General features: G+C 45.9%; 1 protein-coding gene across 3 annotated transcripts in view; it reads right to left on the reverse strand.

The window, feature by feature from the left end:
- The window catches only part of TANC1 (tetratricopeptide repeat, ankyrin repeat and coiled-coil containing 1), a 193,983-nt gene that overhangs the window by 8,499 nt on the left and 158,087 nt on the right, over nt 1–27,397 (reverse strand). For all 3 annotated transcript variants that reach the window (XM_075000828.1, XM_075000827.1, XM_075000829.1), the window contains 5 exons: nt 19,871–20,004; nt 19,276–19,399; nt 18,794–18,969; nt 8,332–8,464; nt 18–109 (listed from right to left, as the gene is read on the reverse strand). In XM_075000828.1, coding sequence (XP_074856929.1) covers nt 18–109; nt 8,332–8,464; nt 18,794–18,969; nt 19,276–19,399; nt 19,871–20,004 — 659 coding nt within the window. The remainder of the gene's footprint in view (nt 1–17; nt 110–8,331; nt 8,465–18,793; nt 18,970–19,275; nt 19,400–19,870; nt 20,005–27,397) is intronic.

A 27,397-nucleotide genomic window follows, 5' to 3' on the forward strand; every position in this document is an offset into this window, starting at 1 on the left:
AATAAGAATCTACATACTTTGTACATTATGTTTCCTTCTTCCATCAACTTCTGTAGCAGAATAATCAGAATATCGGGTTTTGAAGTGGCCATTGCCCATGCTGCATTTCCTGCAAGTTAATATATTAAATATTTTTCAAAGGACTTTTCATACATAACTGGGGGGGGGGGGGCGGGGAGGAGAAAAAACTAAGGGCTTACGTCCAACACAGTTCCATATTCAGAAACCTCAGTGAATATTCTACAAGCTGTGAATGGTTTTAGAAATGTTTATACATAGATCAGCCTGGTATTGCAGGTTCAAAGTGTGCTTGCCTCTTTTTAGGTTCCACTTCAGGAAAGCACTGAAACGTGCCTAAGTGCACTCCTGTATAAGGATGCTTTCATAAACTGGTTTAAAGGTGCCCTGGACTCAGTGGCAATCAGTCCTTCACACTCTCTCTCACACACACAGGCAATAGCCTCATATTTACCTGAGGAACCAAAAGATAAATTACTGCCAGTAATTAATTGCATTCCCCACTACCTTACCTGCACTCTGCCATCCAATCTGTTGCCCCTATGACTGTTAATATTTTAAATCCTTGAGCTATCAAACAGCTGAAATTTAACATAAAACCAAATATGGACTTTCTCCTCATAAAGGATAAACATCTGATGGGTCAAGGATTGAACATTATCAGCCCTGGATTTCATGCCTTAATACAGGGGTGAGAAAAATTTTTACATTTGGCCCCATTTTTCATATCATGCCCCATTTTTCGTCCTTGCACTTAGCTGGGCCCCAGCCCCCGAACTTTCTAATGTAATCCAGACAACAGAATTTCAGTTATGTTCATATGGGAAAAAAACAAAATCCCTTCCTCATGTGTAAGAAAATACATATGTTGAATGTAAAAACTTTATTAATTGGTACAGAAATGTGAATACACATACATAAAACCAGTAACATATTTCAGCATTTTTAGTGAGATAGATGAGCCTGAGCCAACAGCTGACCATGCTGCGCCCCTCCTTATGAAACTTCACACCTCCCCAAAGTGTCCCACCCTCCACTTCGCTCACCCCTGCCTTAAGCCATGGTTTAAATCCAGGAGGATTAAAAACGAGACTTTTATGCCATTTGAGGGCCAGTCATCTCACATTCCCCTGTAACACTGATACAGTAAGGTCTCAAGATTCGCGAACTTAATGTTCACAGATTCAGTTATTTGTAAGCAGGGGCCTGGGCAGGAGAGCCGGCAGCCACCGCTTCCCCCAGGGCCCTGGGCAGGAGCACCGGGAGCCATTTTTGCAAAATTCAACATTGGCAAGAGTTCTCAATACGGAACCCTTGTAAATGTTGAGACACTACTGTATACGGTTTTTACGCTCTAGCCCATCCTAGTAGAGACATATGAGACCTTAAAATCAAAAGAGGAGTATGTATAGAAAAGCTATTTTTGATTATAATTTTAGAAACTGCTAAAATTATTTCTCTGCTCCGAGTCTCATCTACAAAGTCCTGGAAACAAAGGCACCTGGCTTCACAGATGGAAGATTAAAATAATATCAATACAATTTTAAATAACTTCTGGAATTGTTCTAAAATAATTTTCAAAACGCCACCCTGTGGTGTGGTATGAAGGATTTTATTGATACCCCTTTGGGATGACTTCATAATCTACATCTATCCACCAACATGTAATGGACCTATTCTAAATATACATGTATATAAAATCTTTACCATGCCTGTGTATTGATGGAAAAAGAGGACCAGATTGCTTCCTTAAAGCTCAACAGCAGGGATGGCAGTGATTTTTGGTGGCGGGGACACTCCAAGAATTTGAAAAGTAGTCAAAGACCACACTTTTTTATAATGTTAATGGAGGTGGTGTGGCATTTGTGATGGAGTTTGAGTGCAGCAGGGGGGCATGGGGTCTGAGAAGGTGTTTGGGTGAAGAAAGAGGCTGTGACCTGGGGCAGGGGATTGAGGTGTAGGAGGGAAGGTAGTGTCTCGAAGGGAATTTGGGTGCAGGAGTGGTTTCCTATCTGAGGGAGGGCTATAGGACATGGTCCAGGGCCCGGGAGGGAGCTGTGACCAGGGACAGGGCTGCAGAATGTTTGGGTTGAGATGTGGAGCAAGAGGGAGTTGTGACCGGGGTGGGGATGCACAGGTTTTGGACTGTGTCCTAGGACAGACAGGGTCTGCACCCACTCCTGCCCTATGTCACAAATAGTTTGGCTGGTGAGCTGGGACAGGAAGGGGTTGTGACCTGGGTCAGTGGTGCAAGGGAGGGGTGTGTGCAAATGGTTTGGGCTGTGACCTGAGGCAGAAGGGGACTGTGACCTGAGATGTGGGGGTTTGGGCTGTGACCAGGAGTAATAGTGCAGAAATGGATGCATCTTGAGGCAAGGTGCAAGAAGTGGCTGTAACATGGGAGCGGGTTGGGTGCCAGTTGCAGGTTCTAGCAAGGAGGTGCTTATCTTCTGCTTAGAAAGTGACTTCCAACAAGCAGCACAGCAGGACCTGTGGGCAGGCTGCCTGCCTGCCACACTCTCACTTGCCACTCAAAGCGACCAACTGCTGGGGCTATGTGTCTCTGCATGGCACGAACCAAGAGGGGTGATGGAGCTCTGTGAAATGCTTGTACCCACCAGTATGGTGTAGGCCACAGGTTTTTGTGGCTCCAGACTCTATAATTGCAAAGTAAAACAAAACAAAACAAACAAAAACCCTCCTGATAAAAGCCCAACTATGATCTCATATCTAACAGCAAATGATGTGAGATCTCAAAAAGTTGGGTAAGTTCCCCTTTAATATGTGCATTGCATTGTGGGATATGATACTGTACCTGTGATTTGATTATGTTGCTAATGAAGTTGATTTTGAAAAGGAAAAGCTGTGAAGGACAACACGTATTTTAAGAAAGAAAAACAAATTAAACATTAAGTAAAATTGGCATAATTAAAGTGGGGATGGAATGACTTCAAAAAAGAAGAAAATAGAAGATGAAACCAGAGAATTTCAAACTGAATGGACCCAATCCTTTGCATTTATACTGAGTTTGACTGGGCTCCCTTTATGTCTCATTTGCAATGAGAAACTTGCCAACAACAAAAATACATTGTATTTTTGCACTTTTGTAGAACAGTATCCAGCTGGAGATGCCAGAAAAAAAGCAATGGAGGAGCTGCTATGCAAAGCAGAGCAAAGAAAGAACATGTTCGCTAAACACGTGAAACCACGAGGTAGGATAACCGTGGCTAGTTTTGCTGCAACTCAAGAGATCATGAAATGAGAAAAACAGATAACAGATGGAGAACATATAAAAAAGCATGTTATCATTAAACTATTAGAGCAGCTGTACGATGATTTCAAAAACAAAATTGTTCAGAATCTAGTGTCCTCCAGAGAGAATGTTCGGGAGTGAAAGTCAAGAAGATAAGAAAGAAAAAGTGGCTCTTCCTGCTATTTTGATTGCCAACACCTGGCCTAAGCAACTCCCTTTGGATGTTGGGAACTGTGAGGATTGTGTCTGGGGTGTAGGGAGTATGCAGAGGCTGTATTTGGACCACCCCTGCTCTGAAGTCTCCTGCCATAGATAATGTTCAAAGTGTTAAGAATGGAAAAATACAAAAGTGAAAACAAAAAACAGAAACAAAAAAGGGGCGAGGTGGGACATTTTCCTAACACATTACATATATTTCACAGAACTGAACCAGCAAGCCCAATGAGATTTATTGGCTTTAAAACATGGGATTCTCTTGGAAAAAGCATCTAAAGTGCTTTGATCACCTAGCTCGTGAGTTGTGAAGTGAGTTAACTTCTGGAAAAGATTTTCATATGCAACTATTTAAAAATTAATGGAAGTCTCAAAATGTGTAGAACCAAAACATTATGAAGAGATATTAGAAGCAACATGGGTTGGCTGGAAATGAATTCCCGTTAAAAAAAATCTCCTTGAGCAACATTAGAAATTTTCCCATGAAAAAATTTGTTTTCCACTGGGAAAAAATCAAAATGACAGTGCCACAGCTGCCTGCCTGCTCAATATCACTTTCTGTTGCACAGAGAAAGTATAACTGGCAAACTTCCAGGCTGGCAGTTATTAAGCGAAACCAAATAAATGAAAAAACATTCAACATCTCAGTCATTCAGGTGTATGCACCCACGTCGGACAGTATGGAGGAAGAGACTGGACTATTCTATAAAGACTTGACAAAAACGGTGGAGGAAATACTGAAGAAAGATGTGTTGATCATCAGAGGAGATTGGAATGTGAAGGTTGGAACAGATAACGAAGGCTGGGAGAGAGTCATGGAAGGTTTGGATATGGAGAAGGAAACAAACGAGGTGAGAAACTGCTAGAGTTTGCTACAGAGCATGAGATGGTGATCTGCAACACGAGATTCCAACAAAACAACTGTAGGAAGTGGTCGTGGCAATCAAATGACGGGAAGTCCCAGGACATGATAGATACGATTTTGATAAGAAGAAGATGGATAACATCAGTACAGCAATGCAAAACTTTCCAAGGAGCAGATATAGACTCAGACCACAGTTTAGTGATTGCAAACATCAAGTTAAAACTCAAAAGAAAATGTAAAACACAGTTTAAGAAGAGACGTGGCGAGGCTATGTGATGAAGAAACAGGGAATGCATACAGAGCAGCGCTCGAAGAGAAGATTAAGAATGTCACCACAGAGAAAACCTAGATAAGAGAGTCGCAGGGATAGCCATTGCTATAGAAGAGGCAGTTGAGCAGACTGTTCCAGAAGAAGAAAAGATCAATAAGAAGTGGATTACCCAGGAGCCAGTGAAGTCAGTTCAAGAGAAGAGAGTGTTGAAGATCAAAAGAGATGTTTCTGAAATGGCAGAACATCAATGCAGGGTAAAATGCAATGAGGTAAGGAAATCAGCCAGAAAGGATAAGAAGAAATGGTTAGAGGAGCAATGTAAAGATATATAGAGGTATTATGGCAAATGTAAGACCTGGGAGGTGTATAAGACACTTAGGAATATTAACAGGAAATGGCAACCGAAGCAGATGGCGATCAAAGATGAGAATGAAGAAGTGCTCATGAACAGGGAGAAGATTGTGCAGCGATGGACAAGATACTGCACCGATCTATACAAAGCACAGTTTGAGCCGAGTGTCTCAGAGACACTAATTGAAGAACTGAAAGAGGTATCTCCACCAGGCATTGAGAGCGAGTCTGATATTTTGAAGGAGAAGTAGAAAAAGCAGTGAAATGACTAAAGACCAACAAGAGCCCTGGAAATGATAAGATCACGGGAGAGATGATCAAATACAGCAGAGAAAGCATGATTCAGGAAATACACCGACTATGTAATATAGCATGGAAAGCAGGGAAGGCGCCTAAGGAATGGACAAGGTTTGTGCTAGTGACAATACCCAAGGACGGAAGTACATTGGAGTGCAAGAACTACAGAACAATTGCCCTAACAAGTCATCTAGGCAAGGTGCTGATGATGATACTGACTGAGAGACTAAGATTGCAGATAGAAGAACATATAGCAGACGAGCAAGCGGGGTTCAGAAAAGATAGAAGTACCATACAGCAGATATTGGCACTAAGACTGACAGCGGAGAAAGCTCGACAAAAGAACAAGAACGCATACACTTGCTTTGTCGATTTTCAAAAGGCATTTGACAGTATAGATCAGAAAGTGACTTGGGCGGTGTTGGAGTCATACGGAGTGGAAAGCAGACTGATACAGTTGTTGAAAGATATCAGTGATAATGTGGAAGCAACAGCGAGAACATGTGAGGAGTTGGGAAGTTGGTTTAAAACAAGTAGAGGTACGAGACAAGATCCAATATCACCAAGTATCTTAATTGCACATCTGGAGAGAGTGATGACAAGATCCAGAAAGACGTAGAAGGGATATCTGTGCATGGGAGAAGAATTAACTTGAGGTTCGCGGATGATATAGCTATCATTGAGGAAGATGAGGAGAAGCTAGTGAAAACAGTGCAGGTGTTAAACGAAAAAGGGAAGCGGTATGGGCTGATTATGAACATTGATAAAACAAAACCAATGGTATTTGGAGATAAGGAAATAGGAAGGAAGATCAGTGTTTATGGTATTGAACTAGAAGATGTAGAGAGATTCACATATCTGGGGAGCAACATAACATATAATCTAGACTGTAAGAAGGAAATAGTGACTAGAATAGTGAAAGCAAGAGTGAGTTTGAAGGCAATGGATAAGATCTGGAAAAGCAAAGCAATTAGTTTACGAACGAAGCTGACTGCCTTGAAAACGTATGTATTCAGCACCATGTTGTATGGATGTGAGACATGGGTGATAACGAAAGATTCGAAAAGAGGAATATTGGCGTTCAAAAGGAGTTGTTATAGAAAGATTCTGAGAATAGGATGGATGCAGAAGGTCACCAATGAGGAATTATATAGAAAGATACAGCCGAAAGAGAACCTGCTGCAGAAGGTTGTAAAACGGAAGCTACAACTATTTGGGCATATTTGCTGAATGAACAACGAACGAAAAATCAAGACCCTGGTATTTGGCATAATGGATGGTTCGAATACGAGAGGCAGACCCCACAGAGAATGGATAGACAATATAGTAGATTGGTGCAGAGCTAGGCTACAGAAATTAAGCCACTCTGCACTGGACAGGGAAAGATGGAAGGAAGTAACAAGAGAGGTATCAGAATCCAACAGGCGCTGAGCCCACGATTATTGATGATGAAATAAAACAAATAAATAAATAAAAATCGTCTGTTGTGGTTCTTCCAGAATGGAATTTTTGAGCACTTCATTCGTGAAAAATTTAGATACAGGTTGACCCTCTATAGTCTGGCACACTCTTGTCTGGCACCATCTGCATGTAATCTGGCAAGATTTTAGTTATCAGGACAACCACTTTATCATGGGCATGGCCAAGTCTCCTGTGGTCCCATAAAGTTTGTTTCCAGCCACCAGTCTTGGCTCTCAGTGTGCTTTGCTGTTATTTAGCTCTAATTTACCCCTAAATGTCTTCTAAGAGCTCAGTAAGCAATGGAAGTGTTAGTAATGCTGCTAGACAATCTTGACCTCCCATAGTCCACCAAAGTCTCTGGTTCGGCACCATTCAGGTCTTGAAGGTTCTGGACTAGAGAGTGTCAACCTATATTTACTTCTCCCTTACCCACTCAAAATTCCCCTTTCTGCCAGCCAGCCAATAACTGCACCTATATTTAGGCTGCCTAATAGTTTCCATTATAAATTATTCTTGTGACATTTTATTTGAGAAGCCCTCACACTTCCTTTGTTTGCAGCATTATTTTGGTAGCAGGAATACCTTCAGGCTACATAAATGCCAAATGTTTGTTCTATGGATTTCCCATTCAGCTTTTTCTGAGATACAAAGTTAAAATATTTACCACTTCCTTCTCTTGTTTGCATTCCTGCAGAAAACACAGCACACCAATATTATAACCGAATGTGAAAATTTTAAGTCTGAGTCAGCAATATTGCTGTTAAATCAACATAATCAGAAGCACAAACTGGGAATGCCCATTAGCGGTCAGAGTGCATGCAGTTAGGAGATCTATTTCATGGCCCATATTTGTGTGGCAACATCACATATAGCAGGAGAAAGCACTCTTCCTCACCATGAATTACTCCCAGATTGCACCTAGTTACAATGGCTCACTCTTCTCTCAAGGGCACTACATGGAGAAAGAAAGAAATTCCAATTCCAGGGGAAGAAATAAAGCAGTCAAGGGGCAAGAGTACGTGTTTAGATCCTGAAATATGAGAGAGCAATCTGGCTTGCAGTGTTGAGGGTTCAAGTTTTGAACCTTGCTAATGATGGGAGTTCTCACAGCTGGACACCATGGAAAGTTCCAAACAAAAACATCTACATTAAACAAACATTTTTAAGGTTGTAAAGTCATGCACTCAAAAATTTAGAAATATCAGAATTAAGGCTGTCCACATAACAATAATTCAGCTCCCGCCCTGTGCATAAGCATTTTGATTCAGTCTTTTTAATTAAATAAATGCTCACCATGTTTTTTTTTATAGAACCTCTGCAGCATTCAATGCATAAGGAGACCCACTAAGGTTGCATGGGTAACCATAAAACTGGCATTTTCTGACTTTGGTGTGTTTGATTTTGCAATCTAAATAAAGTTCTTTTGAAGTATTTTTTGTACATAATATGTTTTGTAGAGTTCCATTCTAAAGGAACGTGATAGACTCTCTGTTTTATAAAAATGACAGCTACTGCTATGACAGACATTCAGTTCTCTGCCGTCTAAACAAAAACAACACAAACAAAAATTTTGATTTAATAATATAAGATGGGCTTACTAACCTAATTTGGCACCTTTTCTAAGTAGTGTGATCACTACTGAAGTATTTCGACATCCAATTGCTCTGTCCAATGGACGCATTCCACTGTAGTCTACATGTTCAATCACTGCACCCTTCTCTACTAAATACTGCACCTGGAAAACAAAAAAGACAACCGATAAAAGCTTTAAAAACTCTTCCAGCATAGAAGACAGAATAGCGAAGCCACTGCCTAATCCTACTTAGAGTCGCCAATAAATAAAGTTTGTCTCTAGAATAAGAAATTGTTCCTTCTCAATAACCATTCTTCCAAGTGGGGCGCACAAGAAATGAAAAGTAGTAGCAAAAGTGGTGAATGGCCAGCAATAGTTTCTGGATAAGGTGCCTAGCAATTGTTTTCATAAGTATGACAGAGTGGTTTAACCTGAATGGATGCACTAAATATCCTTGTCATTCACGTCCCTGAGGTCGTGAAGCTATTGGTTTCCCTGATGAATTGTTATCACTGCCTCCAGCAGTCTATGCTCTTGCTGCCACTCTGGTCCAGTGAGAAAGCTGCCCAGGCACACAAGGTCAAAGAAGGTAGCAACTCCTGATGCGGCTGTCTGCTAGATAGACTGGCAGTTTGAACTGCTCCAGCTGGTGATCTTAGAGTCCGCCTCTACGATATGGCAGACCCCTGCAACTATTCCGCCTGTCCAAAAGAGAGCGGATAAGAAATACTTCGTGCCGGCGAAGGGCATGGAGTTCCTGTTTAGCCACCCACAGCCAAACTCCCTGGTGGTGGAGTCCTCGCAACAAAGATCAAAAACATCTCAATTTAAAACAGGGGGAATGGACAAAGATGCCAAGAAGCTAGAGCTGTTCGGCAGAAAGGTCTACTCCTCCTCCACTTTAACGTTGCGAATAGCAAATTACGCAGCGCACTTAGCGAACCATAATTTTGACAACTATTCCAGGTTAACTTCCCTCATGGACTCGCTTCCAGAGGACAAAAAGCCGGTGCTCAAGGCCATAGTGCAAGAAGGCTACGCGGCTGCGAGGATGGGAGTTCAGATTGCTTTGGACGTTGCGGACACGGCAGCACGTTCCACAGCAACCGCAGTGGTGATGCGAAGGGAGTCCTGGCTCCAGACCTCGGGTATACCGAGGGATTTGCAGGCGAAGATAGTTGACCTTCCCTTCGACTCGCAGAAGCTGTTTGCTGAATCAACTGACTCGGTCCTTCATTCCAGTAAAGATTCAAAAGCCACACTCAGGACCCTGGGGATTTACACCCCCCCATACACAAAGAAAAGGTACTACCCTCAGCAAAGGCGGTACCAGTACCAGCAACAGCGCCCCCAGTATCACAGGGGTTACGAGCAAGGGCGACATCAACAGCACCAGCAGTACAGAACTCCCAGGCGACGCTCACAACAGAGCCGGGCGTCCTCGGGGCGGGGCCAAAGGCCACAAGTTTGACATACAAATCCAGGGCTGCGCCATCACTACCATCGCACACGGTCATCCGAAGCAGCTATTTCACCATCGCCTCCGACCATTCTACGACCAGTGGCAAAGGATCACCACAGACAAATGGGTGCTGGAGATCATAGCCACGGGGTACGCTATCCCCTTCCAGTCGCTCCCACCGTCACGACCTCCACCCAAGCCCCACCTCCAGGAGGCCTCCCACGTAGCGAGGCTCAGGCAGGAGGTGGACCATCTCATGCTCATAGGGGCGGTGGAAAGAGTGCCGGAGCAACTGCACGGGAAAGGGTTCTACTCCAGGTATTTCCTCACGGAGAAAAAGACAGGAGGCTGGAGGCCCATCTTAGACCTTCGCGGCCTCAACAGGTACCTGCGCAAGCAACGTTTTCGGATGACCACGATCGCCTCCATCCTTACAGCTCTGGACGATGGAGACTGGTTCGCAGCCCTCCATTTACAAGACGCGTACTTCCACATAACCATCCATCCGGCTAACCGGCGATTCCTCCGGTTCATGGTGGGCAACGAACACTTCCAATACAAGGTCCTACCGTTTGGCCTCTCCTCGGCCCCCAGAGTCTTCACCAAGACCTTGGCAGTGGTGTCAGCCTACCTGCACAGACAAGGGGTATTCATTTTCCCGTATCTGGACGACTGCCTGCTCAAAGGGGCCTCGAAAGGAGAGGTTCTGCGCATGATACGCGTCACAGCAAACACATTCTCCTCACTTGGCCTGGTTATCAATCTGGCAAAATCACAAATAGACCCCACACAGGACATAGAGTTCATAGGGGCTCGCATAAACTCGGTTGCAGCGAGAGTATATCTACCAGAGGCTCGCTTTCGAGCCATCGGTTCCCTCGTGCAAGTCATCACCTTCAGCCCTACGGTGCCGCTCTTGACGTGCCTGCAGCTGCTGGGCCACATGGCAGTGGCGACGTTTGTAGTGCAGAACGCCAGGTTACACATGCGCAGCATGCAGCACTGGCTGGCGAGTGTATACAAACCGGCAGTACACACCGTTCACAAGGTGGTGTCGCCCACAGCCGGGGTGCGCAAATCCCTGCAATGGTGGGTAAACCCCAGGAACTTGCTAACAGGGGTACCCTTCCACCAGCCGCAAATATCGGTTTTTCTCGCTACAGATGCCTCCCTCATAGGGTGGGGAGCGCACATGGGCGAAGAGGTGACAAGGACTGTGGTCACCCACGGAACAGTCACTACACATCAACGTACTGGAGCTCAGGGCAGTGTTCAACGCCTGCAAACACTTTCGAGACCACATACAAGGCAAAGTCGTCGGGATCAGTACAGACAATACCTCCACCATGTTTTATATAAACAGGCAAGGAGGAGCTCGATCTGGTGCCTTATGCGCGGAACCAATCCGCTTATGGAACTGGTGCATCGCCCACGATATAATTTTGAAAGCCTCATACTTGCCGGGTGCGCACAACGTGAAGGCAGACCAGCTGAGCAGGCGTTTTGCGCTCACACACGAGTGGCAGATCCGTCCCGATCTGCTACGGTCGATTTTCCACGCATGGGGTTTTCCCCAAATAGATCTGTTTGCCACTCAGCACAACAAGTAGTGCCCACGATTCTGCTCCAGGGCAGGACTGGGATGGGGGTCCCTGGGGGACGCATTCGCGATCCCGTGGGGGGGCCCCCTGCTTTATGCGTTTCCTCCCACAGTGCTGATCCACAAAGTTTTGCAAAAAGCCAGGAGGGAAAGGGCCCGGATGATCCTGATAGTCCCAACATGGGATCGCCAACAATGGTTCCCCCTACTCCTGCGCATGTCGGACCGTCCACCGATGCCTCTTCCGGTGGCGCCGGATCTGCTCACGCAAGCCCAGGGGTCCGTAGTGCATCCGCACCCCCACAGCCTGCGACTGCAAGCGTGGTTAATCCATGGCTCAGCTCCCTAGAGAGCACATGCACAGTGGCAGTACAACATGTCCTAGAAAGTAGCAGGAGGACTTCCACTAGGAAGACCTACAAACCAAAATGGACTCGCTTCACGGCTTGGTGTTCTACCAAACAGCTGGCCCCCCTTTCGGTGCCTATACCTACAATTCTAGAGTATTTACTGGACCTCAAGAGAGGAGGACTCTCGCTATCCTCGTTAAAGGTCCACCTTGCCGCCATCTCGGCGTTCAGACATGAGGAGGAAGGGCACACGGTGTTCGCCCACCCTATGGTTACCAGGTTCCTCAAAGGGTTGATAAACCTCTACCCCCCTCGGAAACCGATTCCACCTTCGTGGAACTTGGACCTAGTGCTTACCACACTGATGGGACCACCGTTCGAGCCCTTGGCCACGGTTCCCCTCCGCCTCCTTACAATTAAGACAACCTTTCTTCTCGCAATTACGTCAGCTCGTAGGGTGAGCAAGCTCGCGGCAGTCATGGCAACGCCACCCTGCACTGTTTTTTCCAAGGAGGCGGTAACCATACGGCTGCATCCAGCCTTTGTCCCCAAAGTTTCTTCTGAGTTTCACATCAACAAACCTATTGTTCTACCCTCGTTTTATCCAAAACCTCATAACTCCAACGAAGAGGCGCGCCTACACCTCCTGGACGTGAGGAGGGCGCTAGCCTTCTACGTAGACAGGACCAAGTCCTTCCGGAAAACGGATAGACTCCTAGTCTCCCTCGCTCCCAAATCGAAAGGAGAGGGTCTCTCCTCGCAGAGAATCTCAAAGCACATTGTATCCTGCATAAAAATGTGCTACGAGCTCAGAAAGACTCCTTTATCGGCCACTCCCAGGGCTCATTCCACCAGGGCGGTGGCGGCATCAACAGCCTTTTTCAAGGGCGTTGCGTTAAAAGACATTTGCAGAGCGGCGACCTGGTCGTCCTACGACACCTTCGCCAAACATTACGCCCTTCACAGGGTATTCCAAGAGGATACCCGTCTCTCTGCAGCGGTCCTCTCGGGGACAAGCTGCACATAATCCGATTACCCACCTCCTATCTTGGGTTACTGCTGGGTAGTCACCTATTGTGGAGCACCCACGGGGACACTCGAAGAAGAAAGAGAAGTTACTCACCGTAGTAATGGTGGTTCTTCGAGATGTGTCCCCGTGGGTGCTCCACTACCCGCCCATCCTCCCCGCTTCGGATCTCTATTAGTGTTTTGCAGGGGCACCCGAGGCGGTTGGTCGAGGAACTGGCGGGGACCGGATCGCGCACGTGGCCAGGAGCGCGCAAGGGAGCGGCGCACGCCGGCGCATGTGCGGTCCGGCAGAAACTGCTTGGAAGATCCGATCTGCGGCGCCGGGCAAGCCCGTCACCTATTGTGGAGCACCCACGGGGACACATCTCGAAGAACCACCGTTACTACGGTGAGTAACTTCTCTTTCTGACAGCTGGTGCTGTCACTCCTGGGAGAAACTGGGCATCTGTGGCCTAAGAAACCTCTCCTGTCAGACCCTGCAGAGTGAAGTGAGAGTCGCTCCCACCAGGGGATGGGGTGCAGTGCAGGGGTACCCCTGAACCCCATCCATCACAGCAGCATCTCCCGGGGACGGGGATGGGGAACCTGCAGCACAGGGCTGGGGGGACAAAGGCCACGGCTCGGGGCCCACACTAACACCTGTCTCCATTCATCTCCCCCCCGCCCCCGTGTCCCGCAGCTGCACCATTGGAAGGACCGGAAGAGAGCGCCGGCGAGGCATCAGTGGTCCTGGAGACCCCTCCGGGGCCATCGCTCCAGGCAAGCCCCTCGGCCGAGGACCGACCAGCCCCACGGCAGGCTAGACGGCGGACCCCGCGCCAGCACCAGCCGACGGCGACGGACCCCCAGCTGCTGGCCATCCACCGTCGGCAGCTGGAGGTCGCGGAGCAGCACCTGCGGGTGGAGCAACACCACCTGCACCTGCAGGAGCGGGCGCTGGCCTGGCGCCAAGAGGCATGGGGGGCCTACATGGAGACTTTCAACCGCCTGGTGGACTACCTGGCCCCCCATGACGCGCCGGCCACCGCAGCGCCCGCCCTGCCTGCTCCACCTGCCGCACCACCAGCTGCTCCGCACGTCGCCGTCCCGTCCGCCGTTGCCCCGCCACCCACCACCGAGGGCCGGAGCACTGAGGGACCCCTGGAGCCAGCTGAGACTCGCCGGGCATATCTTCCGGTCCGCCCCGCCCCCAGCCAGCCCCGGACAGGGCTGCGGCCGCGGCGGGGCTCCTGGCCGCCCACGCCCAGTGCCGGACTTTAGGGGCGAGGGGCCCGGGACGTGGCCCCCACCCTGTATATAGTTGTGACTTATTAATTTGTGCCCCCCGTTTGCCCCGTCCCCATGTAAATAGTTCTCCCCTTTATCATCCCTGGTTTTCTTTTTATTAGTGAACAAACTTTTTTATTACTATTGTTTTATTTGTACACATTACTTTTGTTCCACACATGTTGTATATAGTTTGTTCTTGTTTTATTTATAGTTAAAAAAAAAAGTTCTAAAAGAAAAAGCAGTTTAAGTTCAGCCACAAGTGCTTGCTGTCATTTGTCCAGGAAAAGTGGGAGGGGGGTGCGGTTGGGTGCTCCATGGTGTGGGCGTTGGGGCAGGGAGTGTGGTGGAGGAAGGGGTGGGCAGTGGGGGGCCTGGCAGAGTTCACCCTGCAGCCTCATCATCGAAGTGGGCCCGCAGGGCCTCCCGGACCCGGGTCCCTTCGGGGTCCACCTGCCGACTGGGGGCAGCAGGTGGCTGCACGTCGGCCCTGCCGGCCTCCACAGCCCAGCCCTGGAAAAAGGCCTCCCCCTTGCTCTCCACCAAATTGTGCAGGGCGCAGCAGGCACCCACAATCAGGGGGATGTTGTTGGGGCCCGCATCCAGGCGGGTCAGGAGACATCTCCAGCGTCCTTTCAGGCGGCCAAATGAGCGCTCCACCACCTGGTGCGCGTGGTTCAGGCGCTGGTTGAAGCGCTCCTGGCTAGCGGAGAGATGGCCCGTGTATTGGTGCACGAGCCAGGGCCGGAGGGGGTATGCCGCATCTGCGATGACGCAGAGGGGCATGGTGGTGTCCCCCACAGGGATCTCCCGCTGGGGGATGTAGGTCCCCGCCTCCAGCCAGCAGCACAGGCCCGAGTTCCGGAAAACCCAGGCGTCGTGGGTGCTGCCAGGCCAGCCCACATAAATGTCTTGGAAATGGCCCTGGCTGTCCACCAAGGCCTGGAGGACCACAGAATGGTAGCCCTTGCGATTGATGTAGCTTCCTCCACTGTGATGCAGGGCGCGGATGGGGATGTGAGTCCCATCCAGAGCCCCGAAGCAATTGGGGAAGCCCAGGGTGGCAAAGGCCGCGATGGTGGCATCTGGGTCCCCCAGCCTCACGAGCCTGTGCAGGAGCATGGCATTGATGGCACGCACAACCTGCAGGGAAAGCACATGGGACAGCACCAATGAGGGGTGAGCAGTGTGTGCGTGGCCCTGCCCTGCCCTCCCCTCCTGTCCCCTCCCCTGCCCTCCTCTGCCCGGGCCCCCCTCCCCTGCCCTGCCCTCCCCCCGTGGGTTCTCTTACCTCCATGAGGACAGCCCCAACGGTGGCCTTGCCGACACCAAACTGCTGTCCCACGGATCGGTAGCTGTCTGGAGTGGCCAGCTTCCAGACAGTGATGCCGCCCGTTTCTCCACAGGGAGGGCACGCCGCATGGCAGTGTCCTGGTGCCTGAGTGCGGGGGTGAGCCACTGGCACAGCTCCATAAATGTCTGCCGGCTCATCCTGAAGTTCCTGAGCCAGTGGTCATCGTCCCACTCCTCAAGCACCAGCCGCTCCCACCAGTCGGTGGTGGTGGGGTAGCTCCACAGCCGCCGGCGTGTGAGGCGGGGGGGGGGGGGGGTGCTGCAGGGTTGGGGGTTGAGCCCTGCTGCCCTGGGGGCAGCTCCTCCTCCGGTGTAGCAAGGAGGTGCTCAGCTGCCTCCCGCATGGCATGGATCAGGGCAAGCCCTGCTCCTGCCGGGAGGGCTGGGTGGACCTCTGGCTGCTGCTGCTGCTGCTGCTGGGGGTCCATGACTGCGTCGCCCAGGGTCTGTGTGCCTATGGCTCCTCAGACTGCGTGCTGTGCAGGCTGAGTGTGTCTGGGAGGGGCCCTTTAAGGGAGCGGCTAGCTGTTGCCCCGGAAGTGCTAGTCTGCCCTGTGACCCTGTCTGCAGCTGTGCCTGGCATCCCTATTTCGATGTGTGCTACTTTGGCGTGTAGACGTTCCCTCGCAGCGCCTATTTCGATGTGGTGCTGCGCAACGTCGAAGTTGAACATCGACGTTGCCAGCCCTGGAGGACGTGTAGACGTTATTCATTGAAATAGCCTATTTCAATGTTGCTACATCGAAATAAGCTATTTTGATGTAGGCTTCACATGTAGATGTAGCCTGATAGAGCAGGAGGATTCTAACTCCCCTGAACCATGGAGGAACCTAGGCTGGGGTAAAACAAAGAATCCACATCCTGGGAGAGGAGACGTGGAGTAGGCAGAAGCACGAGCAATGGTTGGACACACAAGTGAAATAAACAAAGTTACCAAACCTGTCTTAGTCAGGTTGGTACTATATGGAGGAGTGCTCCCATCAGCATTCTGCCATAAGGACAGTGACGAATATTGACGGTTGCTAAATCAATTTTTGGTACGCAATTGGCATGCCTAAAATTGCATAGCAGCCGTTGATATTCAGGGTAATCGTAGACCCAGCCTCTGACTGCAGAACACTTAATTCTGAGCCAATCCTAGAAGCAGCAGACATATAGCCCTCAGCAATCAGTCCCAAACATGCTGCTTAGCACATGTCACAAAAACTGTAGACTATTTCTTATATGCTAAGGACTCCTCTGAACTATGCCTATCAGTCCCAACAAACTTATGAATCTTTCTTTGGGAATGTAGACCTGTGCTGTCAGTGAGTCCAAAGATGGCCTTATAAACTCTATCTTCTGTACAGTACAAGGATTAACATGTGTTTTTTATGTTCAATTGGAGATGATAATTCCCAGAAAAGAATATGGGTTGTCTGGATGGACAATAGCGCTGCTACACCAGAACTGCCTTTCAGTAGCCAGTTGCTGAGGTTCAGGAGTAAGTTCCCTCAAAGTTGCGTGACCACACATTGGGCTATAAAGGGCTGCTCAGGCATGCAGCCACAGGGGCAGAAGAGGGGAGAGGCAGTAGGTGAGCAGGGAGAGGAGCAAGTTGGAGTATGCAGGGCTACCACGGGCCTCTCCTCCAGGCCCAGAGCTGCTGCAGGCAGTTAGAGGAATGGGAACAGTCCTCTGACCCCAGTTCTGCTGTAGCGGCTGCTAGTGGGGAGAGGACTTGGGGTGTCAGATTCCTCTGGCTTCAGCCCCAGGCAGCTGGCACTCGAAACCCCTCATCCCCAGCCCTGCCTCAGAGCCTGCACCACAAGCCCAGACTCCTACCTTAGCTCTGCCCCCTCCAACACTCCTAACACCTCATCCGTAGCTCCAACCCCAGAGCCCACGTAGGGCTAAAGAATAAAATTGCTTTTTAATTAATTATATCTACCAATGTAACCTTTTGAATTGTGGCCCAATTTTTATGAATGGGATTTGAATTAATGTGTTAGAAACCTTATAAGAACTGCCTCTGAAGAATCTGTTGTTGTAACTTTTTTAACATATTGCAACTGAAACCCCATTTCAAACTCTGTACTGCCCCAACTCTGTTTAAATTTAGGTGTATGTCTGTAAAAGTGTGAATGTAGGTCTGTGTGTGTAAGAGAATCAGTCCCTGAAGTCACCCTGTCTGGGGGACCAACTGCCAACACCGCCTTGATGGCCAAAGTACAGTGCAGGCAAAACAACCCACCCAAGAAAGAGACAAAAGCCCCATCAAGAAAAAAGAGGTCAAAATCCCATCTGCCATTAACTGATCCTCGCTCACCCAATGCCAAGCCCTAGGTCTTAGCCTCCTCATACACCATACATCTCACAGGGGACTTGGGTCTTTCAGAAGCTGGCTCCTTAAAATTAGTCCTCTTTATGGAACATTCTCTGAAGCATCTAAATGCTTCCCTTTCTTAGATGAAGCCTCTAACCAAAGTCTAAAGGGCACTGGATCTATCCAAAGACAAAGATGGGGGGTGTTTTTTTTTCCAGACCTGACTCAGTACTTGTCTAACTGACTACTTATCTTGGCATGGTTACATCTCTCAGGGGTGTGAAAAGAACATGCCCCAACTCCCGGCATGGACAGTCCTAGGTAGTGAAAGAACTCTTCTATAAACCTAGCTACTGCTTCCTGATGAGGTGGATTAAATATAGCAACAGGAGAGCCCCCCATCACTACACTGAAATGCTACAGGAGACATATCTGTGCCGCTGCCGCATGTTTAGTGTAGACATATCCTCGGACTCCAGTTAAAGGGAGCATTCCATCATTAACATTCTCGGCTTAATCTTCCTCTTCTTCCTTGCCCTATATTTGAGAGCCATGCAAAAGTTGCACCTCTGGAGACATGGAACTTCCCCAAGCAACAGAAAGGGACTGTTGCTAATAGCCATAACCTCCTGGCAGGAAAGGTAACCCTGTCAGGAGAATATGACTCCCTCGGGGAGCTAGAAAAAACAAACAATACTCTCACTACTTTTCTCTAACTGTAACTAATGTTAATCAAACTAAATACATTTTATATAAGATAGCCAACATACACTCAAGGCAGACATGCTGAGTCCATTTCAGGCCAAAACAGCTAAGAAGAAACTGAGAGTGGTTCACTCATTCACCCTTGTGTGGCACAAGGAGGGATACAACAGAAAATCTCTGACTACAGGCTCATAGGGTGCATGTGAACCACAAGGGACAGTATTTGAAGAATACTGGACTTCTAGTACAATTATCTAGGTATTAAAAATCTATTGGAAAATGCTTTTTCTTCATAAACAGATCTAGAGGGATATAATTAACCAGGTGCCTTCGTTCATTACGTTTTGATCAATAGGTTCCAGTTCAGAATGTAAAAGTTTAAAGTGGATTTGGAAGCTTTCCTACAATTAACTTTACTTACAATATCAGAATCTCCATAAAAAGCTGCCAGATCCAAGGGTGTTCGTCCATTCTTGTCCACCTGATCTATTGTTGCACCATTTTCAGCCAAATATTGAACCACTCCTCTATGGCCCTTTAGGCAGGCCCAACTCAGTGCTGTCAGCCCCTCTTTATCCAGGGATGAAATGGCTGCACCTGAAATAAAAAACAAATGGATTCTTTTAAATTAAAGTTCCATGTCTAACTTGTAGAATTATTACAATCAAAACCAAAATTTGATGGGAACTTCAAAACATTAGTAATTTAAAAACTCTTCTACTTCCCCTTATGCACTCAAAACTTCAATACAAATCGTTATTGTAGTTTAGCCTGGCACTTTGTATGTAAATAAGATATAATTGAAAACTATCAAAATACTTGATGCTGAAAAATTATCTGTCTTGTGTACCTGTAATTAAATACACAGAAAAATCTCTTGTGCAGTTGTACAATTAATTTTACCTTTGGAAAGTAGAAATTCCACAGTGCTCAAGTGACCTTCACAAGAAGCCACCATAAGTGGTGTCCTGCCTTGCTTGTCACTTAAATTCACATCAGCTCCATGCTCTATCAGAAGTTTGGCAACCTAAAAGTACATTAAACTTAAATAAGCAGAATTAATTTTTTTTAGAAATACATTAATACCCTTTTAGCAATGGGATGTGTAATGTGTTATTTATATTCAGTTTCATAATTCATGAGGACTTAAAAATTTCAACAATTTGCAGTTCTAAGTCTAGGATTCTCCACTGTTTTAGGGCAGCTTTACATCATGTTGCAACACACTATCAAGTACACAGGCCATGGGACAATCCCACGATACGTTGATCTTCAGCTTATTAGCTCCTATGCTGCCTCTGCTCCCAGTTGAGGAAGCATAATTTTCTTGTTTGGAGTGATGCAGTCATCTCAAGTGCTTTGGGATTTCCCCTGGGTACTAACATGGAAGTAAGTCTGAATGTTGCACCAATTTGTTACATGCATAAAGATGGAGAATTTTAAAATTTAGAAAACATCTCCCATAATCATTCATTTTATTCAAGAGCATTTGTCATACCTGCCAATGTCCCTGCCGCACTGCACAGAAAAGTGGAGGAATTCCTCTCCTATTGGCTCTTGTCACAACAGCTCCATGTTCAAGCAGTAACTCGCATACTTCCAATTTCCCTCTTCCTGCAGCAGCTGTCAGGGCTAAAGAAAGTCAAAAGGTGTGATTTGTCATTGACAAACTTCTTTTAGCTTTGGTAAACACAGCTCTTTTGGAGGAATAAAAAGAGCAACCAAAAATATCTCTCTCTAGTATTTATAGCGCTTTGATCAAATTGCCTCCGGATGCAATTATTTAGAGTTTCAGAGTTGGATTTTTTTTTGGGGGGTGGAGGGGGAAGTGTGTCATTCTCCCCACTACCCTCAATGAAAGGCAATTCAGTATCCTCTAAGGAATCAGGGTTTGTATTCACTTACCCAGAGATCAACACTGAAGAGATTGATCTCCCAGGATTCGATTTAACATATCTACTAAGGAACCACTAAATCAACTGCTGATAGCGCCCCTGTACTCCACCAGGTCTTGGGGGGGTAGAGGAATTCCACAGGACAAACCACAGAAATTCATCAACTTCATTTATACCAGGGGTGAGCAAACTTTTAGGCCTCGCTCCCCTTTTCAGCCCTGCAATTAGTGGGATCCCCCCAGGCACCCCACACCCCATCCTATGACAGGACCAAAGGAAGGGATGCAAGCAAGGGCGGGTGCTGGCTGGGGGCTTCGGCTAGAGGAGCTGCCACTCACCCCCGGGGAGGGGGGAAGCACTATGGGGCCAGGCCAGCTGTAGTGCCACATGGGAAGCCCAAGCACCAGGACATACCCCAGCCAGCCCAGCCCCCACTTCCAGGAGTCAGACACCTCAACCTGGCAGTGGGAAGGTGCCACAGGTGCACCTACCCCCTCTCCCTGAGAGGCCCAATGCAATTGGCTCCCCTCCCCCTGCCTGCAGCTTCCACTGGGTAGCCAGCCATCTGATGCGGTGGCAGAGGGCGGGTGATACAGCAGAAGCTGTTAGGAGATGGGGGGACAATCATGTTGCACACCCCCCCTTTTACAAAGTGTCATGCCCCCCAGTTTGCGCACCCCTGATTTATACTAGTCTTATAGCTGGAGTTCCATATCTTAGGTTGACTTTCTCTGTTAATGCAGACCTGGCCTTAGAAAGAGTAGCACTAAGATGGGAAGTTAAAGCTACAGGCTAAAGCACTAAAATATACTACAACTAAGGAAAAGCTGAATCTCAAACAACCTGATTAAAACCACGTGCAAAGTTTACATATAAAGAGTCTTTGGCTACGTCTACACGTGCCCCAAACTTCGAAATGGCCATGCAAATGGCCATTTCGAAGTTTACTAATGAAGCGCTGAAATGCATATTCAGCGCTTCATTAGCATGCGGGCGGCAGCGGCGCTTCGAAATTGACGAGCCTTGCCGCTGCGCGGCGCGTCCAGAAGGGGCTCCTTTTCGAAAGGATGCCACCTTCTTCGAAGTCCCCTTATTCCAATGAGCTCATGGGAATAAGGGGACTTCGAAGTAGGCGGGGCCCTTTCGAAAAGGAGCCCCGTCTGGACGCGCCGCGTGGCGGCAAGGCTCGTCAATTTCGAAGCGCCGCTGCCGCCCGCATGCTAATGAAGCGCTGAATATGCATTTCAGCGCTTCATTAGTAAACTTCGAAATGGCCATTTGCATGGCCATTTCGAAGTTTGGGGCACATGTAGACACAGCCTTTATGGACAGAACAAAACAGATCAACTAATTTGATAAATCCCTTTTATTACATTTTAAAGTTAATCATTTTATTAAGACAGATTAGCTGAAATCTATTGGACCATGCTTCTAACAACTTTTTTGGGTTGATAGTCCTGTTCATTGACTGACAGCAGTTTATTTGAAACACTAAGCCTCAGATATTCATTTACCAACTATGTGAATCTCATGCACCTGTGTTTCTTCCTGATGGATGAGTTAAACCTGATTTGTCTATTTTTGCAGCAGACTGCATGGTGAAAGTTACACTAGCTCTCTAATAAATGGGTTTGACTCCTAAATTAACCATAACAAAAAGCAGTCCAGTAGCACTTTAACAACTAACAAAATAATTTATTAGGTGATGAGCTTTCGTGGGACAGATACACTTCTTCAGATCATAGCCGTACCAGAACAGGCTCAATATTTAAGGCACAGAGAACCAAAAATAGTAATCAAGATGGACAAATCAGAAAAATATGATCAAGGTGAGCAAATCAGAGAGCAGAGGGGCAGAAGTGGGGCAGGGTCAAGAATTAGATGAAGTCAAGTATGCAAAGAGCCCCTATAATGAGCTAGAAAATTCCCATCCCGGTTCAAACCACATGTTAATGTGGCAAATTTGAATATAAAAGAGAGTTCAGCAGCCTCTCTTTCCAAACTGTTGTGAAAATTCCTCTTCAGTAAAACACAAACTTACAAGTCATTAACAAAATGCCCCACTCCATTAAAGCGCTGGCTGACAAGGTTTGTGAATCAGGAGTGTTTTTATGTCTGTTTTATGCCCATTATTTCTCTGTCTAAGAGAGTTTGAAGTCTGTCCAATATACAAAGCATCTCGGCATTTTTGGCACATGATGGCATATATGTTGTTAGTTGAAGAACATGAGAATGTGCCCATGATTCTGTGAATAACCTGGTTACGTCCAGTGATGGTATCTCCAGAATAGATATGTGGACAAAGTTGGCAACGGGCATCTCTCTGTTACTATTAAATTAACCATATTTGTTTTAGGCTTCAAAAGGCTATTTGCCAACACATAAGTGAAAGTAATGTTCTATCTGGTCTGTTAAAAATATTTTAAAATAGTACAAAAGATTACAATGTGCTCAACTCTTTATTTCTGTCTAGACTGTATGACAGGATCACACCAGAAAGCTACAAAAAGGTAACACAGAACAGGTACACTGGTTCCAGGTTAAGCAAGTCCCTGTTTATCAAACAAGGTCTATCCCAAGTTAGACATCTGGAGTCAATCAAGAACCTGCCAGAACCAGCTGGGACAAGTTAATTAAGATGCATGGAGGCAATCTAGTACCTGACAGAAACAGATGAGAGAGTTTGGTTTGATTAGGATACCTTCAGCCAATAAGGACCAGCTGGAAATGCTTAAAAGACCTCTCTCTAGTCAGTTCAGTGGCATGCCAGGAGTGGTTGAATGATACCACACTGCAGAATAGCAGAAACTTTAGGGACACGGCCAGATACTAAGAGAGAACCCTACAGATACAGAAGTAAGGGATGTAGAGAACCCTGTCCCAGGAACAGCCATTTCAGGCCTCAGAGCTATGGGGAGGTAAACCCCTGCTAGAAGGGGAGAGACTGAGTTAAGAAATCGCATCTGTTGCCTCCATGACTGGAAAGGCCACGAGAGACTAAGATTTTTCCCCTACTTTCCAACCCTATGTCAATGATGAGAGTGGCTACATCAGACTCCTGCTTGCCCCTGAAGTAAAAGAGTTTCACTGAGAGCTGTAGTGAGCCACTGAGGAGAGAAATTAGACCAGGAGTTGCCCTTTTCCCCAGCCAAGGAGAGAGAATACTCAGCCAACCACTATCCACTGGTGCAGTTATCACTGTTTGAAATTAGGAGCTTCCTCACAATTGCAACCTCCTTGCAAATTTGGACTGATATTGCTGTGGTGATGGGAGACCATTAGAGAGCACTGTCTGGTCTATGCACAGATGCCAAATAAATAGGTGCACTTAATAGAAATTTGGTGCTGTATTAAAACATTCTGCGGCATATGTATGTGACTTTGTAATTGATTATCCCAATGCAACATTGTAGCATATTAAGTGCAGGCATCACAATTATAAAATTATTGTTAGGACCTTTATTACAGGCATAGATAAGGTGAGCATCACTGTACATTTGCATGCATTGTTCATGGCTTTTACTGAAGCAGACAATCCCTATCTGTAAGGAGCTAAAGAGTTTGTAATCCCTCTTAGCATCCTGACTTCAAAAAGAACAGTTTTGCAGTTTGACTATCATATAAACAACTCAATCATCTTTTCTCCTCGGGTTTATTATGCTTTCTTACTTCCACTGTGTCAATCTTTGAAGCTTGAAAACAAAATATTTCCCCAACATGATTTTCTTCTCTTCCATTTGGCACACATCAGCTTTCTTGTGTTTTAAATGGAGCTTGAAATTAATAGATTTTGTTGTTGTTGAATACTTTGTACCAGAATCACCAGCGATGTCAACACTGTTCTGAAAATAGTGCTTTTTCACTAAGCGGTTAGCACCAGCAAATTATTCACCACCACACACACTGCTTCTATCTAAATCTGGCATAAAGAATTAATAAATACTTTGTTTAGTTTCCCAGTGAAAGAACACTGGATTTCTTTCCCTTTATTAACAAAATAATTTTCAAATAGAAAATATTTAAATATGGTATTTAAAATGTGTACAGATGTGCTGAAAAGTAATAAAAGTGCAATCATTGCAAAATATTGTAGATCTGTTATTTTTAGATCTACATATCCTGACCTGCATATCCCTCAAGTTTACAGATACCTAACTATTTTAAAATTGGACCAAATGTTTCGATCTAAACAATGTCACTTCTTGAACATCCCCAATGTACAGACAGAACTAAAAAAGCAAACAAAAACACCTTTAAAAAACCCAGACTTCACATTTTTCTCTGTCACTTCCAACTCTTGATTTGAGGATGTAACTCTGAAGGTATAGCAACAACATGACTAAAGTATACCATATTTGGCCACAAGCAAGACTAAAGAATATTACTAGAGCAAACTAAAACAAACAGTATCATGGCAAAACTATGTTCAGGAATTCCGACTATTCTACTGAAAAGGACCACCTCGGATCTGCCTCATGTACTCTGCAAAAGCTCAACCCACTTTGCCTTAACAAAGGAAAGAATTTAAATGAGCAGCTAAACAAGCAACTGCGCAGAATGGAAAATATGAAAGCAGCCCATTAGGCTGAAGGAAAACTAATCATCTGGCATATCTTTGGTCTGCAGCCAAAAATGTTACAGGGAAATAGTAATTGGGAGAAAAAATATTTTTTTTCTGAACCAAGACAAGCACGAAGTTTGGAAATTGATATGGAAACAATTATAAATGGCTGCCACCATTTGCTGTATCTTAACATGTATGATACAGAATACATTTAATATTTTATTTGATGGTCATTCATGTTGCATAAGATGCCAGTAAGACCTACTGGAGCACACAACTGCATGTTGGATTTTGACTCTGGAATCTTATCTTATAAAGACTACCATTTGAGGAAAGTATGGCTTGGTTTAAATCTCATAATGGGTGTCTAGTTTGTAATTACCTATCTTTGTAAAGGATTTTCTTATATTTTCTCTTAACTTCATTTTCACAGTTTTGTATCTTGACTAACAATATGCTTTGGACTAGTGTGTCCTTCCACATTATTCTTACCACATAACCAGTCTCTCTGAATCCTTCCATTATCGCTCTTTTGTTCAAGTTATCCATTTAAACCATCTATTCCTAACAAAGCCATTCATTCACACTATGCCACTCTTTAAGGATCCACTTGCATCATGTGCTGTCCTGACTCTCACAATCCCTCTGCTTTGCCAGTGGTGCCCTAGGTTTGTGTACAAAAAATCTCCTCACCCAATCCCAAACTGATCTGGATTGCTAGTACTCTATTATGCTACTGTATGTTGCCAAAGATTAGAGGCCTCAAGAAAAATCGATATTTATGTAACTACAAAACTATATAAACATATTATTTTGTTTTTAAAAATTCTATACTTGAAGGCCTCCCTTTCTCATCATCCTTTAAATATTGTCTTTTTCAACAAGGCTTCTTTGATGCAGGTCTTTGTGTCTGTACAAGCTTAATGAGGCCCCAATAATAAGCAGGCCCACTCTATGCTACTATAATATAAATATTTACTGATTTGCTTCATCCCACAAGCAATTATCACTTTGATAATTTTGCTATTTCCATTTCAAGTAAGCAACAGGAATGAAGTTGAAATAATATGTATGGCTCCAGCCAATGACAAATATATTACTAATACATATTTATAATGCATTACAAAATCTTTTTATAGTGCTGGTGTGGAACATACCAGGATGGAGGCTTTCACTTTCTCAGGTTGTGATTTAATGACAAAACAAAAACAGAACAGGTGCACTCCCTGATTTGACATCTCCAGCCCAGAGACACCACTCACCTACCCTCTAAGGAGAAATGAATAATTTAGTGCCCATTCTTAGCACTTTTCTGTCATGTGGGTTGTGGTTAGAATGGATTTGTATGATGTAGAAAACTTCTATCCTAATATAATCCTTCTAGTTAGTTCTGAAAGAAGAAAGCTCTATTTACTACATGTGCAAAGGGTAGAATGAAACAGTTTGGCTGTGTCTACATTAGCTCCCAACTTGAAAGGGAGCATGGTAACTAGGGTGTTGGGAGATTATTAACGAAGTGCTGCAGTGCATATGCAGCACTTCATTATGCCAATGCTCCCCCGCGGCAACTCTGAAGTGTTAAACTTCGAAGTGACGGCTTGTATGTAGCTGTGGCTAACCCGCTAGTACTTCGAAGTGCCTGGGCTACTTCATAAGAACAACATAAGAACAGCCATACTGGGCCAGAACAAAGGTCCATCTAGCGCAGTATCCTGTCTGCCGACAGTAGCCAATGCCAGGTGTCCCAGAGGAGGTGAACCGAAGACAATGATCAAGTAATTTGTCTCCTGCCATCCATCTCCCACCTTTGACAAAAGGATAGTCACCATACCTTACCCCTTGCTAATAGCCATCTATGGACCAAACCTCCAAATATTTATCGAGCTCTTTCTTAAACTCTGTTAGAGTCCTGGCCTTCACAGCCTTCTCTGGTAAGGAGTTCCACAGGTTGACTGTGTGCTGTGTGAAGAAAAACTTTCTTTTATTAGTTTTGAACCTGCTACCCATTAATTTTGTTTGGTGTCCTCTAGTTCTTATATTATGAGAACAAGTAAATAACTTTTCTGTATTCACTTTCTCCACACCATTCATGTTCGAAGTCCCATTACCCCTCAAAATAGAGGACAGGATAGTAATAAGGGTTTGCAGGGTCCTTTTGAAAAGGACTCCCATGTAGACAAGCCACACGCGAGTGAAACGTGGCACTTTCGAAGTGCTGCGGCCAGCAGCATGCTAATGAAGCGCTGAATATTCATTTCAGTAATTCATTAGTATTCTGCAATTTGGCCATTAGCATGGCCATTTCGAAGATTTTTTCTAAGTGTAGACACGGCTGGTGTGTCAACTTTCCTCCCTCTATTTTATTTTTATTACACTCTGGGGTGGCACTAATTTTGACAGCTGCTAAACTCATTTTCCTACATTTTAACAACGATAAAAAAGGGCCAAATCCTCCATTGCTTAGTACATGCAGCAGGCTTGGCCTCCTCCATTACAATATGTAATGGACTGAGCTCTAAACCTAAGAAGTGTGTGTTGTCTGACATAAGAAAGAGCCCACAGATAT

Source organism: Carettochelys insculpta, chromosome 8, assembly GCF_033958435.1.
Source record: "Carettochelys insculpta isolate YL-2023 chromosome 8, ASM3395843v1, whole genome shotgun sequence".
Lineage (NCBI taxonomy): Eukaryota > Metazoa > Chordata > Testudines > Carettochelyidae > Carettochelys > Carettochelys insculpta.